General features: G+C 40.3%; 2 protein-coding genes across 3 annotated transcripts in view; one reads left to right on the forward strand and one right to left on the reverse strand.

Moving 5' to 3' along the window:
* Positions 1-14,448, forward strand: part of VSIR (V-set immunoregulatory receptor) — a 74,898-nt gene extending 60,450 nt beyond the window's left edge. Inside the window, exons 4-7 of the mRNA XM_075347254.1 lie at positions 1,195-1,302; positions 4,603-4,630; positions 10,569-10,756; positions 12,557-14,448. Of these exons, the coding sequence (XP_075203369.1) occupies positions 1,195-1,302; positions 4,603-4,630; positions 10,569-10,756; positions 12,557-12,588 (356 nt within the window). The 3' untranslated portion in view covers positions 12,589-14,448. The remainder of the gene's footprint in view (positions 1-1,194; positions 1,303-4,602; positions 4,631-10,568; positions 10,757-12,556) is intronic.
* Positions 1-17,742, reverse strand: part of CDH23 (cadherin related 23) — a 1,872,161-nt gene that overhangs the window by 321,515 nt on the left and 1,532,904 nt on the right. The gene's annotated exons all lie outside the window — the stretch shown is intronic.

Here is a 17,742-nt window from a genome sequence, read left to right on the forward strand (position 1 = left end):
GACTGGTCATATTGAAAAAGTAATCCCTTTACAACAGAGTAGATTGCAGAATTGCGGGATGAGAATAACCTTGTGTTTGAAGACATAATATACTGTGTATGAATATGCGTCGTGTTGAGAAGACACACTCATGAAGTTATGTACCCACTATGTACTGTACATATGGTCATAGCTGAGTGTTTGTGTGTATTGGAACAACACAAACATAACAGAAAAGAAAGCAAATTGGACATAATTTCACACAAAACTTCAAAAATGGGCCAGATAAAATTATTGGGGCGTACTGCCCCTATAGCCCAAGTCCACACACCCAGTGAGGACCTCAACTTCATGTGACATGCTGGGACATAAGAAACGACTACCTCGCCGATGGCTAACTTTCCGCACCTCGTTACAGAATCCAATGTCGCAGTTTATAAACCCCTAGCCATTCCTGATATTTGATATGTTTTAACCAAAAGCACATGTGATGTATCAAGTACATCTGATGCAACTAATTTAGTGTTTCGTTGTATATAACACATGAATGCACATTAATGCCCCTTTCACACATCCGTTTTTTGCCATCAGTCACAATCCATCAAAATGTGAAAAACCGGATCCAGCGCTGGATTCGGTTTTTTCTCATTGACTTGTATTAGCGACGCATGGCCTCACGTTATATCCGTTGTACGACGGATCTGTCGAGAACTGAGATGGAGACAATGTCCATAAGAACTGTTTTTGTGTGCGTCGAAAAAATGGACAGCGTCAGATCCGTCGTTTGTTGTAATGGGAGCCTATGGGTGCAGGATCCGTCGACGGATTCCGTTTTTTATATCCGAGCATGCCCAGAAGTCTTGTAAATTCTCTCTCTCTCGATTCATATAGGTTTTCAATATAAAATAACCTTTGTAATGAATAAATAATGGCACGACGGATTTGTTTATTTACAGGATTCATTGCATCAGTTTTACCACAATCTGCAACAGATCCGTTTCATCAGTCACAAAACGGATTATGACTAATCTAAAAAAATAAAGTGTGAAAGAGGCCTTACTTATTTAATCTTTATTATTTTAACTGGGGGAAACATGGAATCAGATGGGGACAACCCCTTTAACCAGTTTTATTCTTCTATTTGCAATGCATAGATATTATTGCTTTAAGTAAAAAATAATAATAATAATAATAATTGCATTTTTTTCCTTTCAGGTACAACAGCAGCAGCCTTGGCAATAGCAGCTTGCATTGTTGGAGTCCTATGTTTGCCTCTCATACTATTTCTGGTTTATAAACAAAGAAAATCAGTCACTAACAGACGTATGTATTCTAGATAGAAATATAATGAATTCTGTTGAAGATGATGAGAACTTTAGAAAGAATTCCCATATTACAGAATTTATTGCAGATATTTCTGCAACTGAAAATTGGTGCCATTCTCCTGAATGGGAACATTTCAAATATTTGGGGTATGCAAAACAAGGAAGCCGTGGAGACACCATCACATGTTTCTCAACGCTGGCAGGTAACTAGCCAGGTCTTTCACCGGGAAGGAAAACCAAGGGAAGGGCAGTCTCCAGTCAAGGAGACCACCTATGCCAAACATGGTATCCATCCACAGACAACTGTTTCGGGGTATTTGACCCTCATCAGTGTGGAGTAGGAAAGGGAGCAATGCCTAGTAGAAGACTATATAGGTAAGGATGGTTGACCTTAGGGAGATCAACATCCAGCACCGCGGAGCACCATCACGTGTTTTCTCAACGCAGTGATTCTAGAGCAATGCCCCCTGGAAAATATGCAAAACAAGGAAGCCGCGGGAGACACCATCACATGTTTCTCAACGCTGGCAGGTAACTAGCCAGGTCTTTCACCGGGAAGGAAAAACCAAGGGAAGGGCAGTCTCCAGTCAAGGAAACCACCTATGCCAAAACATGGTATCCATGCACAGACAGCTGTTTCGGGGTATTTGCCCCTCATCAGTGTGGATTAGGAAACTGGCTAGTGGGAGCAATGCCTAGTAGAAGACTATATAGGTAAGGATGGTTGACCTTAGGGAGATTGTTTTGCATATTTCCCAGGGGGCATTGCTCTAGAAGGTATAGATATGTTGATTAAAGGCCGCTTTACATGCTGCAATATCGTTACCAATATCGCTAGCGTGCGTTTCTGCCCCCATCAGTTGTGCATCACGGGCAAATCGCTGTCCGTGGCGCACAACATCGCTCGGACCCGTCACACTACTTACCTGTCTAGCGACTTCGCTGTGATCGGCTAACCGCCTCCTTTCTAAGGCCCAATAGAAGCGGAGGGGCAGAGATGAGCGGGACGTAACATCCCGCCCACCTCCTTCCTTCCTCATTGCTGTCGGCCGCAGGTACGGTGAGGTTCCTCGTTCCTGCGGTGTCACACATAGCAATGTGTGCTGCCGCAGGAACGACGAACAACCTGCGTCCTGTAACCGCAACGAAATTTGAGATTAGAATGACGTGTCAATGATCAACAATAAGATCAGTATTTTTGATAGTTAGCGGCAGTTCGTACGTTTCACACGCAACGACGTCGCTAACGAGGCCGGATGTGCGTCACGAATTTCGTGACCCAACGACATCTCATTAGTGATGTCAATGCGTGTAAAACGGCCTTAAGTGTAGTAGGTATATCTGGATTTTAGATGCAGTATTAACACAGATTTCAGTTTCAAAATATGCTTATAAAATCCATTCCAAATGCACAACGTGTGAACATGGACTATTAATGTAGAAGTGACTGTGTAATGTAGCTGACCTTATTCCACTCTCTGCTTAGTCTTCTTCATTGGATCTGACTAGTTCAGTGATTCATTTGGCAAAAGTTTTGCTTGAAATCACCTTGACCTTTACCCATTATTCCACTGTACTTGCATATAATCACTATTCATGTTTGTAAAAGATAAATAAAAAGAAATCAAAGATTCAGGGAACCAGGAGGATGTAAAACTATAGTCAGTGTTCAGCTTGTATAACAGTGTAAATTTGTTGTGCCCTCTAAATAAGTCAACACACAGCCATTATTGTCAAAACTCCTGGTACAAAAGTGAGTACACTCCTAAGTAAAAATGGACAAATTTTGCCAAGTTTGTCATTTTTCCTCTAAGGTGTCATGTGACTCATTCGTTTTACAAGGTCTCAGGTGTGAAAGATGAGCAGGTGTGTTACATTTTGAGTTATCGCTCACACACTCTATTTTGGTCTCTCGAACTTCAACAAGGCACCTCATGTCAAGGAATTCTCTGAGGATCTGAAAAAAAAAATTGTCGCTCTACATAAAGATAATCTAGCTATATGAAAATTGCCAACAACCTGAAACTGAGCTACACCATGGTGGCCAAGGCCATAAAGCGGTTTCACTCAGAACACGCCTCACCATGGTCAACCAAAGAAGTTGAGTGCACATGCTCCGCAAACGATACAGAGGTAGTCTTTTCAAAATAGACATAAGAGTACTGTCCAGATTCTTGCAGAGGTTAAAGGGGTGAGGGATTAGCCTGTCAGTGCTCCAGCCATATTCTGCACACTGCACCAAATTGATCTGCAATGCTGTCATCCCAGAAGGAAGACTCTTCTAAAGATGGATTTCACAAGGAAACCTGCAGTTTGCTAAAGACAAACAGATTAAGGAGATGGATCACAGAAACCATGTTCTCTGGTCTGATGAGATTAAGGTCAACTTATTTGGTTCAGATGGTGTCAGCCAGGCCTATAGTCACACATGATAGAGTGGTGAGTTTGTCTTGGTTTGGAGCTGCATGAGTAATGATGGCTGTGAGGACCTACAGTTCATTCAGGCAACCCTGAATGCCAATGTATACTGTGACATACTGGATCAGAGCATGATCCCCCCCCTCCCTTCAGCAACTGGGCTGCAGGGCAGTATTCCAACATAAAGACTCCAACCACACCTCCAAGAGGACCACTGCCTTGCTAAAGAAACTAAGGGGAAAGGTGCTGGCTTGGCCAAGCATGTCTCCAGACTTTAACCCTATAAAACATCTGTGGGACATCTTCAAACTGAGCGCAAGGTCTCTAACATCCATCAACTCCATGATGTCGTCACGGAGAAGTGTAAGAGGTTCCAGTGGCTCATGTGAAGCTCTAGTGAACTTCATGTCCAAGAGACTTAGGTAATGCTTGAAAATAATAGTGGCCACAAAAAATATTGACATTTTGGGCACAATGTGACCATTTTTACTTTTGCTACCAGACATTAATAGCTGTGTGTTGAGTTATTTAGAGGGCACACCACATTTACAGTGTTATACATGCTGTACACTGACTACTTTATATTGTATCAAAGTGTCATACCTGCAATGTTGTCCAATGAAAAGATAAAATATTTACAAAATTGTGAAAGGTAGACTCACTTTTGTGAATAAGGGAAACCTCATTTTTGTCTCGGCCATTTTAGTTGTTTTTTTTTGCAACTTTTCAAAGTGTTTTATGCCACTATTCCCACAGAAAAGCTTTGATGAATCATCCTTTTGGTCTAATATATTTAACATTTGAAAAATTATTGAAGACCTTAAAGTAATTACATTTTATCATGTAATACAAGTAAACTAAAATCTTGTTTGTTTTTTAGGAGCACAAGAGTTAGTAAGGATGGAAAGGTAAGTTTGAGTCAACACTATTTAATATTGTGTAAGGACAGATTCACATCACATTTTTGCCAAATGTCAGCGGCTCCATTGGTGGTGCTTTCTAAAGCTCTGAAAAACAGGATTCCGGCTCATCTGCCAATGGGGCCATTGACTTTAATGAGGGAAATGGAGTCCCATTAGGCATTGTCTGACCACTTAGGCAGCGTATGCCTTTTTTTCGTCTGGCACAAAAACATGGTCAGCCTCATTTTTGTGCTTGCCTGGAAAAGGCAGACACTGTCCAAAATTAAGTCAGAGCACAAAGTGACTCCGTATGCTTCATTAACCCTGCTGTACTGTTCGGGTCAATATGACCCGAAATGATTTTTGAGACCCTGCAGATTTTTTTAATGAGGATTTGAAACTAGTGGTTCCTTGACTTCTCCTCATTTGTGGAGCTCTACATTTTTTTTTTGCTTTTGTTTTTTTTTTTTGTTTACTTTTTGCTACACGCTGATTGTTACATTTGTACTGTTCGGGTCAATATGACCCGATAGCATTTTATACTGTTCTACAGGTCTCTGATTATTTCTGACTGCAAAAGTTATGTTTTTTTATGTGTACTTCATCTCAAAATGGTGCATACAGGAAAAACCCCTGATGAAAGACCTGAAAAAAATCAGGGTATGCGTGTTGTTCTAGATTTGACTCATGGACTAAAAGGACAAAATGTCACATGTGACAACTTTTTTACATCCTATCAACTAGGCCAGATGTTGAAGAAAAAACATCTTACCATGCTGGGTACTATGAGAAAAAACAAACCTGAACTACCGCAAGGTATCCTTAGCAAGAGAGAGGTGTACAGTTCTACTTTTTATTTTTCTGAAAAAACAACTGTTGTTCATTATGTTCCAAAAAAACCAAACAGGTAATTCTAATGAGCACAATGCACCATGACAATGCCATAAGTGATAGAGAAGACAGAAAGCCTGACATTATTTTGGATTAGAATACCACAAAGGGAGCAGTTGATACTTTAGACCATGCAATATCAACATATACATGCAAACGCAAAACCAATCGGTGGCCAATGATTTTATTTTATAACATACTGGACGTTTCTACATACATGCATTTGTCTTATGGAGAGAAATCGACCCCGATTGGAACCGGAATAAGCTGCATAAAAGAAGATTATTTCTTGAGGAATTGGGAAAATCCCTGGTGAGGCCATATATTGAGAGCAGAAAAGTGACCCCCAGAAGTGATGGAGCAACAGCCATTGTAAAAAGTGTCCAGCATGCTCAAGAAAGAGACTCCACATCCACGGCCTCCACCAGCACAGCTACCAGCAAAAAAAGGAAGAGATGTAGCTTCTGTCCATCTTCCTGTGACAATAAGACTAATCTCACATGTGCTGGATGTTCAAAATATCTGTGTAAAGGACAAGTGTCTTATTATTGTGTTCAGTGTAAAAACGCATGAACATGTTCAGTTTTTTCTTTTTTCTTTCTAAAAAGGTTGACGTTTTTATGATTTTTCATTTGTTGATTTATAAAATTTGTTTTCAAAAAGTTAAATTTCATGTTTTAGTAATAGTAATGTAAAGCTTCTTTATTATTTGTGTGCAGAATGTCAACAATCGAAGATAATTGCAAAAGGCCTGTGTAACCTTTTTATGAAAAAAAAAAAGAATTAAGTTTGAATTAAAAATTTTTTATTTGTTTATGATCAACCATGTTCACATACAGTATTTCAATGAAAAAAGTATTCAAATAAAACAATTATAGTAGCTAAAAATCAAGAATTAATAGGTCGGGTCATATTGACCCGGGAACAGTACAAGTGTATAGCAAATGCGAACAGAACAGCAGGGTTAAAGGGATTCTCCAGTCTAAATCTACAACTCTACATTCCCTCTATGCAAGTGTATTGAGTGAGCCCGCAGCCATCTAGTCTTAATGAGAATGCATATCGCATATTCACGGCCATGAGACCGCCTTTTCCAGCTTTGCCACTGGCAAATCTTCACAGCACACAGTACAGGCAATGTGAGGAATTACAAGTCTATAGTCACAAGGAATGTCTGCAGACTTGTGGATTTAGTATGGACAGACCCTTAAAAGTCAATGGGGACAGTGTTTTGGAATGTTTTTCAGGGCTTCCGACAGACGCCCCAATGGAGCCACTAACGTGACAAAAACGTGATGTGAACCTTAACTCATTTCTTTACTTGATACATTTCTATATACAAAATAAAAAGAAGCAATAAGCTAAACTTCATGCATAACTATGTATTATTGGATGGTCTGTGAACTATAGATATATGTTACATAGGTATTTCTATGGAAATACTACTTTCCCAAACAAACTTGTCATTTGTTTCATGCTTCCTAACCACATGCAGAACGAAAAACATTAAAATTCCTCATTATAATAAATACATTTTACGCTGAAATCTGTGGGGTTACAGAGAAAACCTATTTGAATCTCTTAACAAGATGCCGACAATTTTCCTTTTTTAACTTTCGAATCTCCCTTCTGTTCCTTCAACAGCCATAACTTTTTAATATTTTGTCAACATAGCCATATGCAGGTTTACTTTTTCACATTTTTCTAAGAGCCATAACTTATTTGGTTTTTCTTCAATTTAATGAAGGCTTTTTTTTTTTTGCTTGCTTGGCATAGGTTTTATATTCAATGACACCATCCATTTTGCCATGCAATGTACTGCAAACTAGGAAAAAAGTTTTATATGCAAAAAAAGCACAATTCCACAATTTTATTTTGGTTGTTTTTACAGATTTCATTGTGTTAAAATTGACCAGGCAATATGATTTACCAGTTGAGTATGATGAATGCAAAAGCAAACATTTTTTTTTCTTTTTTGAGTGGTGACATCATATGTTCCTGTGTCACGATTTTTGAGAGTCATAACGTTTTAATTTTTGTGTCAATGAAGTTTTGACGGCTTATTTTTTGCATCGCCAGCTGATGGTTTTTATTGGTACCATTTTGAGGTAGATACAACATTTTGATTACTTTATATTGCAATTTTCATTGCAGCGTTGCGATTAGCTGCAATAATGCAATTACAGCGGTGCTATTTTTTTTCTCCTTTATAGTGTATATCGATAAAGTTAGATTTACCGTATTTTTCAGACCAAAAGACGCACTTTTTTTCCTCCAAATTTGGGAGGAAAGTGTGGGGTGCGTCTTATAGTCTGAAGCTGCGGGGTAGGGAGCTGTGGGGAGTCAGCGCTATGCAGTGGGATCACAGGAAGCTGGGAGGGTCGCAGCTACAGGAAGCCGGCGCTGGAGAAACCACAAGTGCCCGCTGCTTAAAGTAAGTGAATATTCATGAGCTGCTCCCCGCCCACCTCTCTCTGCAGTCAGCGGGGGTGAGGAGCAGCAAATCAATAGTTTAATGTAAACAGCGGTCACTCGTGGGTTCTCCAGCCCCCGGCTTCCTGCAGCGGCTGGGGAGACTGTGTGTCCGCTGTTTAGGAGGCAGGAGCAGGGAGCCGCTACAGTCATATCTGGCCCGGAGGAACTGCAGATCACTGCAGTGTCCGGGCCAGAGCATGGCGTACCTTCACAGCACAGCCGCAGTCTCTGTGCTGAGGGCTCACATTACTTTCACTTTGCTCCTGCTGCCTCTGCACTAGAAACAGTCTCCTGTAGCTGACAAGGACCTACAGTGATGTAATGCAGAGGGGTGGGCAGAGCAGCACAGAACAGCACAGTGCCCGCCTCTTCATTACATCACTGCAGGTCCTTGAGATATGTGAGACTGTGTTTTTAATGCCAGGACCAAACTGAAGCATGGTGAGCAGCACAACAGTAAAAGTAAGGCAATAAATAATATAGTATATAAAGGCATTACTGTACACCTGGATGGATCATATATATTTACACACACACACAATATACACACACACTATATACACACACACACACACTATATAACTATATACACACACACACACACACACTATATAACTCTATATACACACACACACACACACACACACACAGTATATAACTATATACACACACACACACAATATAACTATATATATATATACACACACACACACACAGTATATAACTATACACACACACACACACACAGTATATAACTATATACACACACACACACAATATAACTATATATATATATACACACACACACACACAGTATATAACTATACACACACACACACACACACACACACACATACACACACCAGATTGGAGGATCACACATATAATGATGGGGAACATACATATTCCACGATGGGGGCCATATATACCTGGAAGGTACCCAGAATGGGGGATATGAGGACAGAATTTGGGGATATTATTACCTCAGTAACACTGTCAGCAGTAAAATAACAGTGTGTCATGACCACATTCTTTTACTTTAATTTTATTTTTTTTTATTTTTTCCTCCTCTAAAACAAGGGTGCGTCTTATAGTCCGGTGCGTCTTATAGTCCGAAAAATACGGTATATTTTGATAGACTGAACTTCTACAGACGTAATAGTACCACTAATTTTTCTTAATTTAAAAAAAAAAAATAGTAAAAAAAATAAAATGGAGAAGAAGGAAGGTAATTTGAACTTTTTAGATTTTTTTTTTACATTATTGTAGATTTTAAAAAAAGTGTATATTTTTTGTCCCCTCAAGAGGCATGAATCTGGAGGAACGTTTGATCACATACTATTTTCCAAAAATCCTGCTCTTCCATGAATCTCAGCTGCAGGCTTGTCTTCATAAAAGTACTGTCTTACGCGTACCCCCAGCTGTCATGGAAACCCAGTGTGCTTAGCATGGTGCTCCCTGGGCCACGCACGCTGAAAATACCACTGAATGACAGTTAACATCAGCGGGCTGAACTCCGCTCTGCTGCTTAAAGTCATATGATACCTAAATGACATAGACATTGCCAATAAATATTCGGGCTTAGTTCCTGAGCCTGCACCAAACACTGAGAGCAAACATTGAATGTACTGATTTCGGTAAGGGGTTAAAGGGAATCTGTCAGCAGGTTTTTGCTACCTCATCTGAGAGCAATGTAATGTAGGAAAAGAGGCTCTGAATCCAATGATGTATCATTCAGATTACAGGACCCCCGCCCACACCATGCTCTCTATAGAGATTGTACATTAACAGTGAGGTGTCAATCAGAGGAAGCGGCATGCCGGAAGGCCATGTGTGTGACATTGTAGTCTGAGCAAAGAAAAATCCTGCTGCATAGACAAACATAACTAATAAGCAACAGATTAATCAGACCTTGACAAGACAGGTATCTCTAATCTGTGTTAACCCTTGCAGCATGCTGGCTTCAGCTTACATAGCAAAAACCTGCAGACAGACTCCCATTAAGAAAGGCTAAAGAATGACTAAAGTTTTTAGCCCTTAAATTGTGCAATGCAAACATACATGTCAGTACAACATGTAGATTCTAGCCACAATTGACTGAAAAAAGAATTCACAGGCAAAATGATAGACAAGAAAACCATACGGAGGTGATATCAATAGAGACATTTTTTAAACCAGTCTCGCCTGTGGCTGAATTGCCATTGCTTACACCAAATTTCGCAACGTGTTGTACAGCATTTGAAAAATTAGTACATCTTTAGTTGTTAAAGATATGTCTAGTACTGATTGTTTTGATTTCATCCCTCCTACTTAGGAAAGTTTGCATCTTTTATGTATGACTTTTTTTTAAGGTTTCAATTCATAAATCTTATTTAAACCTTTTTGCATAACTAAGCACTCGAAGATTAAATCTACTTTTAAAACAAAGTGTCCTAAAATAGGAAAAAATTAAAATTGTGCAAAAACTGTGTCAATTTACATATGACTGTCAAATAATATAGTAGTAGAATAGGTTGTCACTATGTCAGGTCAGCGAATGAAACATATGTAACTCCTTGTGAATTATTTATTCTTTCAGTGAAGCAGGCGTTGATGGTATTGAAAATCCTGTCTTTGATGATCCACCTATTGGAAGCACTGAGCAGAGGCCCAGACTTATTTTCATGGCTAGTCGTCAGCAGTCAGATTCAGGTCGTCATCTGCTCTCTGAGCCCAACACTCCCCTCTCCCCGCCAGGACCCAATGACTGTTTTTTCCCTTCACTTGGTAAGTTTCTACATGCAGCCAAAATTTAAGTTTGGATTTTACTACTACAATAATCATGCAACTTTGAAAATATGTTATAGATGTTTGAATATGTTGGAGGAAGTGGAATTATTTCTGGGTATGTTTCCATAAGTACACAAGGGCCACCTTGGATTTTATGCACTGGAAATTCTGCAATTAAATCAACACTAATTTGTGATGATTTAGTTGTAAAAATATGCTGTGGAAAACTCTTCTGCATTTTCCGTACGAAAGCATATCCTTAAGTGTTTATCATAGTAATATTTAAGGGGTTGATTACTTTAAAGAAAGTAGACATTAGATAACTTAAAATAGCAGAAAGTACTCACCTTTCTCGGGTTTAGTGCCAGTTCCTCACCGCTGCTCCCATCTCTGGGTTTTGGTTGGAGCAGTGATGGACCTAGGGAGAGGCAGTATCTGCTCTATTAGTTATATTTTAGCTATTTTACAGAGTTTGGGATTTATTAATGCATGTTGAAAACCACTTTAGCAAATGAGACCCCCAAAACAACATTTTAGTGGAAATAGCTGTTGTGCTAGATATAACCCCAATTGCTGCACATCCATAGGCTGCTTTTGCCATAAACAACCCCCTACTTTACTGACCAAACTGGAAGCTATTGGCGCCATCTGTACATTTCATTACATGTGGATCTACATGACAAACTGTGCGCAGCTCGAACTTTAATAAGATTAAACAGCATGCTTCCTTGGGAGACCGCACCCAAACTTCTTATGCATAAGAAAGGCCAAGTGCATTTCTCTAGATAAGCCGGCAGAGAACATCACTGTTGCTTATCAATGTGATTCCAGAAATGAACTTTTAGGCTTCATTCCCATGATGAGCTTTTGATGAGCTTTTGATGTTGCTGATTTTTTTTAAACATTTCTGCACCTAGTATATAAATTAGGAGACTTGCCTTTTCCTTGCCTTTTTGACTTCAGTTTTTAACATCATTTTTAAAGAGTTTTTTTATGCTGTAATTTTTATCTCTTCATAGTATGTCATGTTTTAAATAAAGCTGCTTTGTTTTGAATACTTCCTAGTATTTGGCTTTGACAAAACTTTATTGATACAGTCAAGTGCTGATAACAAACATTTTTAGAGCGCTTCAGCAGTGGAAACATGCTAAAAACACGTGCGTTTTTTTACATGTGGATTTTCTGCAATGTCATGCTGAATAAAAACGCGCACAGTGGACATGACATTTCTATGAATCCAATCAACATTTCTCGAACTGTAAGACGTATAGTGGTATTTTGAAGTTAAAGAGGTTCCTGAGGCTTGGGGTTGAAGTCTGTAGTCACTGTGTAACTGCAGGCGTGTGAATCCTCATCGTAGACGCTGTCAGCATTCTGTGTCAGTTTCTCTAGTGTCAGTGCTGGAATCGGTTGGTCATGTGACCACAAGTATGTGATTTGCATACTTTCAACCACAATCCAACTAGACGTGCCCGGTCTTGCTCAATTTACTTGTACTGAGCACCACAATCCAACTAGACGTGTCCGGCTTTACTCAGTTTACTTGTACTCAGTGAGGCCAAGCACAGCAAGTCGGCACAATGCCGCATGTATGGAAAACACATATTTGCGGTCACACATCCACCCACTGTCTACATCGGAGAATTTTATCAGTGCGCACGCTGTAAGGATTCACAAGTCTTCAGTTACATAGAGCAACTGCAGACTTTAATTCCAAGCTTGGACAACCCCTTTAAACGGTTACACATAAAGCACTGTTTCTATAATAAATCCATAATCTTTTCCAATATCTTACAGAACCAGTGCCAGATTCTCCTGATCCAGTATAAAAGAAGACCGGAAACAAGTGAATCTGCAACTTTCAGGAGAAAGTATTGATCTTTTGACTTATATGAAGTCCAAGCACTTTGCCATTTAATCTAGAACCGCCGTTTATGCAACATAAAATACAGGAAGAAATCAGTTTTATGAATGAAAGGATTATAACAAGGACAGATAATCCTAACGTATCCAGGATTCTAGAAAACTGAACATTGGTTTTTAAGCAAAGTCATTTTATAAAGAATATCACTGTATGTCTATGTATTGCTGGTGAAGTTGGTGTTAAGTCATAGAAGAATATGACTTGCAAACATTTATAGAATATACTTTGTACATTGAATTATTTTAATTGTTTTTTTAAGAAAGTTTCATAAGAAAAAATATGCTTCAGCATATTTGTATGTGCAAAATTGTAAAAAAAAATATATATATATATTTTATATTTAGTAAAGCAGCAATATGTGACCCAAAGTTAATGGTAAACCTGGATGGCGAAAGAGCTAATGGCCTGTTGTTTTGCACTAACCAGTAAGTTATTGTGCCTATGGACATGAATTATGCTACATGTCAAGAAATATAGAGGTTTAGTATGTCTTATACGGGCGTCACACGAGACGATCAATCGTGCGATATGTCGTCGGGGTCACTGTTTTCGTGACGCAAATTCGGCATCGTTTACGACGTCGTCCCATGTGACACCTATGAGTGACGCAGAACGTTCGCAAATCGTGTATCGTTGACACGTCGCTCATTTTTAAAAAATCGTTTATTTTTCTTTGCGCCGGTTGTTGATCATACCCGGGGCAGCACACATCGCTACATGTGACACCCCGGGAACGATGAACACAGCTTACCTGCGTCCCACGGCTCCCGTCGGCTGTGTGGAAGGAAGAGGTGGGCGGGATGTTTACGTCCCGCTTATCTCCGCCCCTCCGCTTCTATTGGCCGGCCGCTGTGTGACGTCACTGTGACGCCGAACGTCCCACCCCCTTCAGGAAGTGGATGTTCGCTGCCCACGGCGTCGCGTCAGCAGGTAACTACGTGTGACGGCGGTTTAAAGACTTTGTGCGCCACGGGCAACTAATTGCCTGTGACGCACAAACGACGGGGGTGGGTACGATCGCTTGTGCGATCGCACGATAGATCGTATTGTGTGACGCCCGCATTAATCATTGGCCAAATATTGTTAAAACTTTGGGGAAGAATTGATGTTGTTGTCCATGGAAACTAGTGAGACTCTGCCTCTTTGCTTTTCCTTAGCAGCAGTTTAGATGTAACTCTTTAGTTTATAGCATTTTATCTAGTAATAAACAATCTGTTTTGGACACATCTTAATAAAAGAAAGCAAAAATCTTAATTTCCAACTGCACCAAAGTGTTTCATCGAAAGCAAACCCTAATATTTTTCACATTCATCCCTTCACTTAATTTCGTGTGTTACACTGTTTATAAGATTAATCTTACACAAGTCGTTCATGCCTAGATGACCCGACGTACATGTCAACATTCACTGAGTTTTTTCCACAAATTTTTGAAAGCAATTGATCGATACAGTAATCTGATGAACAGCTGCCACTTACAGCACCGATCATAGAGCTGGCCACCTCCATTCAGGTTCTGAGTCTGTGGTAGAACCTAGCAAACACAGACTTGCCAGATGTTAGTTCCATCACTTTATCAAGTGTGTTGTCCAACTTTGGGAATCTTTTTTTTTACTTTTGTACCTTTACTAGCTCTTTGTTTTCCTACACAGTCAACTTTGATGTAGTCGTTAAAGAGGTTGTCCACTACTTGTTATGTTGATGGCCTATCATATGACGTAGCATAGGTCATCAATGTCTGATAGATTGGTGTCCGAAACCCAGCTCCCAAGCCAATCAGCTGTCCTCGTGCCGGCGGCAGCAGCAGGTGGCCATAAGTGCTCAGTTCTGGAGCTGCTCCATCTTCTGGTAGTGGCCACAGCTAGGTAGTGCACATCTACCTCCTATTGATTTGACTGGGAGGCGGATGTGCAGTACCCAACGTGGACCACTATCAGTTGACTAAGCATGTCCTGGCTGGCTTGCTGCTTCTGCTGCCAGCACCCGGAGCAGCTGATCGGTAGGGGTGCTGGTTGTCAGACCCCTTGGCTGATCAGACATTGATGACCTATCCTAAGGATAAGACATCAATGAAAAATTAGTGGACAGCCCCTTTAATTATAAATCAGCTGAGAGCAGGTCAGAAAAAGATGAGTTAAAAACTCTTCTGTCAGATACGTAGACCAAACTGATAAATTCCCAATTAATTCACTGTGCAGTAAGCAATAGACATGGCATCACAGAGGCTAGAGAAAGCAAACCATGCATAATTTCTGATGAAACTCAATTGTAAAAATGATTTTTAGGTAAAAAAAAATCCTGTAGGTGTGCACAACACAGGGTGGCATCCATCACTTCTTCTTTGTCATAAGCTGATATACTTAAGTAGAGTGAGCAAAAAAGGAAGTCTGGTTTCCTTCGTCAGTAAACTTACGTAACTGCTAAGAATCACATAGTGTAACAAATCAGTAGTATTTGCTTACTACATTTATTGAATCAGTAGCCTGTTAAGTAGTTGTATTTATGGCTAATGGAATTAAGTTTCCAGTTAGAAATGGCCGTGTACAAGACCTAAGGGCAGCACATTATAGAGGGAGAGACGGGCTGAGCTTGTACTTGAGTGTTTTGTAGGATTTCATTCATTGTTCATTGTTCTTCTGTAAAAGAATCTCACCATTGCATGCGGCCACGTGTAAGGTCTGGGAGAAGTCCGCTCTGCCGAAACACATAAGGTGAGCATCCTGCCACCTCTCCTAATTGTGATTGATACCTGGCTGCTGAGTGCACAGCCTTCAAAATTGCAGCCCAGTATGTTGACACTTCCACTTTAAAGAGGCTATATCATCCTCCTATTTTATTTATTTTTTTTTTTTTTACCAGATACTGATACATATTTTTTAACATTTTTTTCAGATCGTATGTTTTTTTAATTCTATTTTTTGTACATGATTACATAGGGAGACCTCTCCACTGGGAGGCTGTTCTATCCACTTCAGTTTTAAGGGAACCTGTCACCAGATTTTTACCTATTAAACTAAAAGAATCCCCTTCTGCAGCTCCTGGGCTGCATTCTATGAAGGTGCACCTTGGCCCTGACTCCCCTTCCAGACCCCAGAAATAACTTTATACAACTTGGCCCTTAGGTATGCTAATTACCTTGGTTGGCCAGATGGGCGGGCTCATTTTCTGCTCCTTTCCCCCCTTCTGCCGCTGATCGCCGTCCTCCTTTCTTGATTGACGTGATGACGCCCTCCATCTCCTCGTCGCATTTTCAAATCTCGCGCCTGTGCAGTTAGGTCGGCTCGCGCAGCCGCAATTCGCTCTGCCATATCGCGTGCAGTGCAGAAAAGAGCTGCCCTTGCTCGCGCCGGTGAGCTAAGTTCACAGGCGTGAGATCATGGGCGCTCGTGCGGTCATGCACATCGCCGACCTCACCAGCGCCATGCTCGTATCCGCTCATAATCTCACGCCTGCGCATTTAGCTCACCGGCACGTGCTGGGGCAGCTATGTTTCTGCTCTGCCCGCGATATGGCAGAGCGAACTGCGCCTGCGCGAGCAGACCTAACTGCACAGGCGCGAGATTTGAAAATGTGAGGAGACGACAGAGGGCGTCATCTCGTCAATCAAGAAAGGAGGACGGCGATTAGCGGCAAGAGTGGGATAAAGGAGCAGAAAATGAGCCCGTATGGCCAACCAAGGTAATTAGCATACCTAAGGGACAAGTTATTTTTGGGGTCTGTAAGGGGAGTCAGGGCCAAGGTTCACCTTTATAGAATGCAGCCTAGGAGCTGCAGAAGGTGATTCTTTTAGTTTAATATGTAAAAATCTGGTGACAGGTTCCCTTTAACAAATGTAAAGGAGACTTGATTATTTGCAGTTTACTAATATACCAGTATTTGCGGGTTCTCATCTTACACTTACTGGAGATTTCTTCAAAATAAAAATGTCCGCTGATGGAGGAGCACGTGACCAGATTTGTAAATCAGCTTCCTCCAATTGTAAAATGCCTGACATGAGAATGGTGATTTTATAATTGGAGGAGGCTGATGGACTCGTGTGGTCACAAGCTCCTCCATCAGTGGACAATGTGAAGCCAGGTAAGTGTTACAAAATCCTGTCCAATACTTTTGTTAAAATATATATACACATTGGGCAACCTCTTTAGCAACATTGAGAAATTCTTTACATCACCAAAATGGACCTTAAACAGCAGGAATCTGTAGATGAGCTTTATGGGAGCCTTTTCTAGGCATGCTGTGTGACAAGTGCGGGGGTCTTTGTATAGGGGAGGAAGCACTTTGAGGAATGGAGGATTTGCTGACTTACTTAAGCATATACTGAATAATAAAAATCTATGTATCCCTAAGCTTAGCGTGTCTTCACCTCCTCTCTATTCTAAATTGAAAAATAGTATTATAGGGAAAAAGAACCAGTCACCAGATCAAAAGTGACAGTTTTTCCTTTAAATTTTTTACCTCTGCTTTGTTTAGTATTTCTTTTCTTCATTCTTCTTTTTCTTTTTTTTTTCTTAAATCTGCTTTATTATTCCCGATCTATGGGACTTTTTATTTAGTGATCTTTTTTATTGTCTTTACAAAGGGGTGTGACTTACAGAATTCTCTGGGACGTGTCTTTACGCTGCTCTTCATTATTACCCTGTAAGCAACGCCCCCTTGTTAAAGATAAAAATTAGCATCATGTAAAAAAAAAACAAAAAACATTTCTGGAACCGTATGATGGAATAAGAAAAATAAAAAAAGTGTTAATCAGGGGAGCAGCACAAATAAAATAGGAGCAGAAATTATTGACTTTTGACCTTGTAACAAGTTCTCTGTAATGAAATCTGTCAACAGGTTTTTGCCAGGTAATCTGAGAGCAGCATAATGTAAAGACAGAAACATTGACTCCAGTGATGTGTCACTTGCTCAGTTGTATGCTGCAGTTTTGCTAGAATCACTGTTAGGCTGGGGCCACACAAGCGTATGGAATCCAATGCGAGTGCATCAGATGCGACTCTCTGCTCCCGCTGTGCTGCAAGTGTAAGCTAAGTTTCATGCCACTGTGATCCAATTCTGCGGTTAG

The sequence above is a fragment of the Anomaloglossus baeobatrachus genome, chromosome 5, assembly GCF_048569485.1.
Source record: "Anomaloglossus baeobatrachus isolate aAnoBae1 chromosome 5, aAnoBae1.hap1, whole genome shotgun sequence".
NCBI classification, from domain to species: Eukaryota; Metazoa; Chordata; class Amphibia; order Anura; family Aromobatidae; genus Anomaloglossus; species Anomaloglossus baeobatrachus.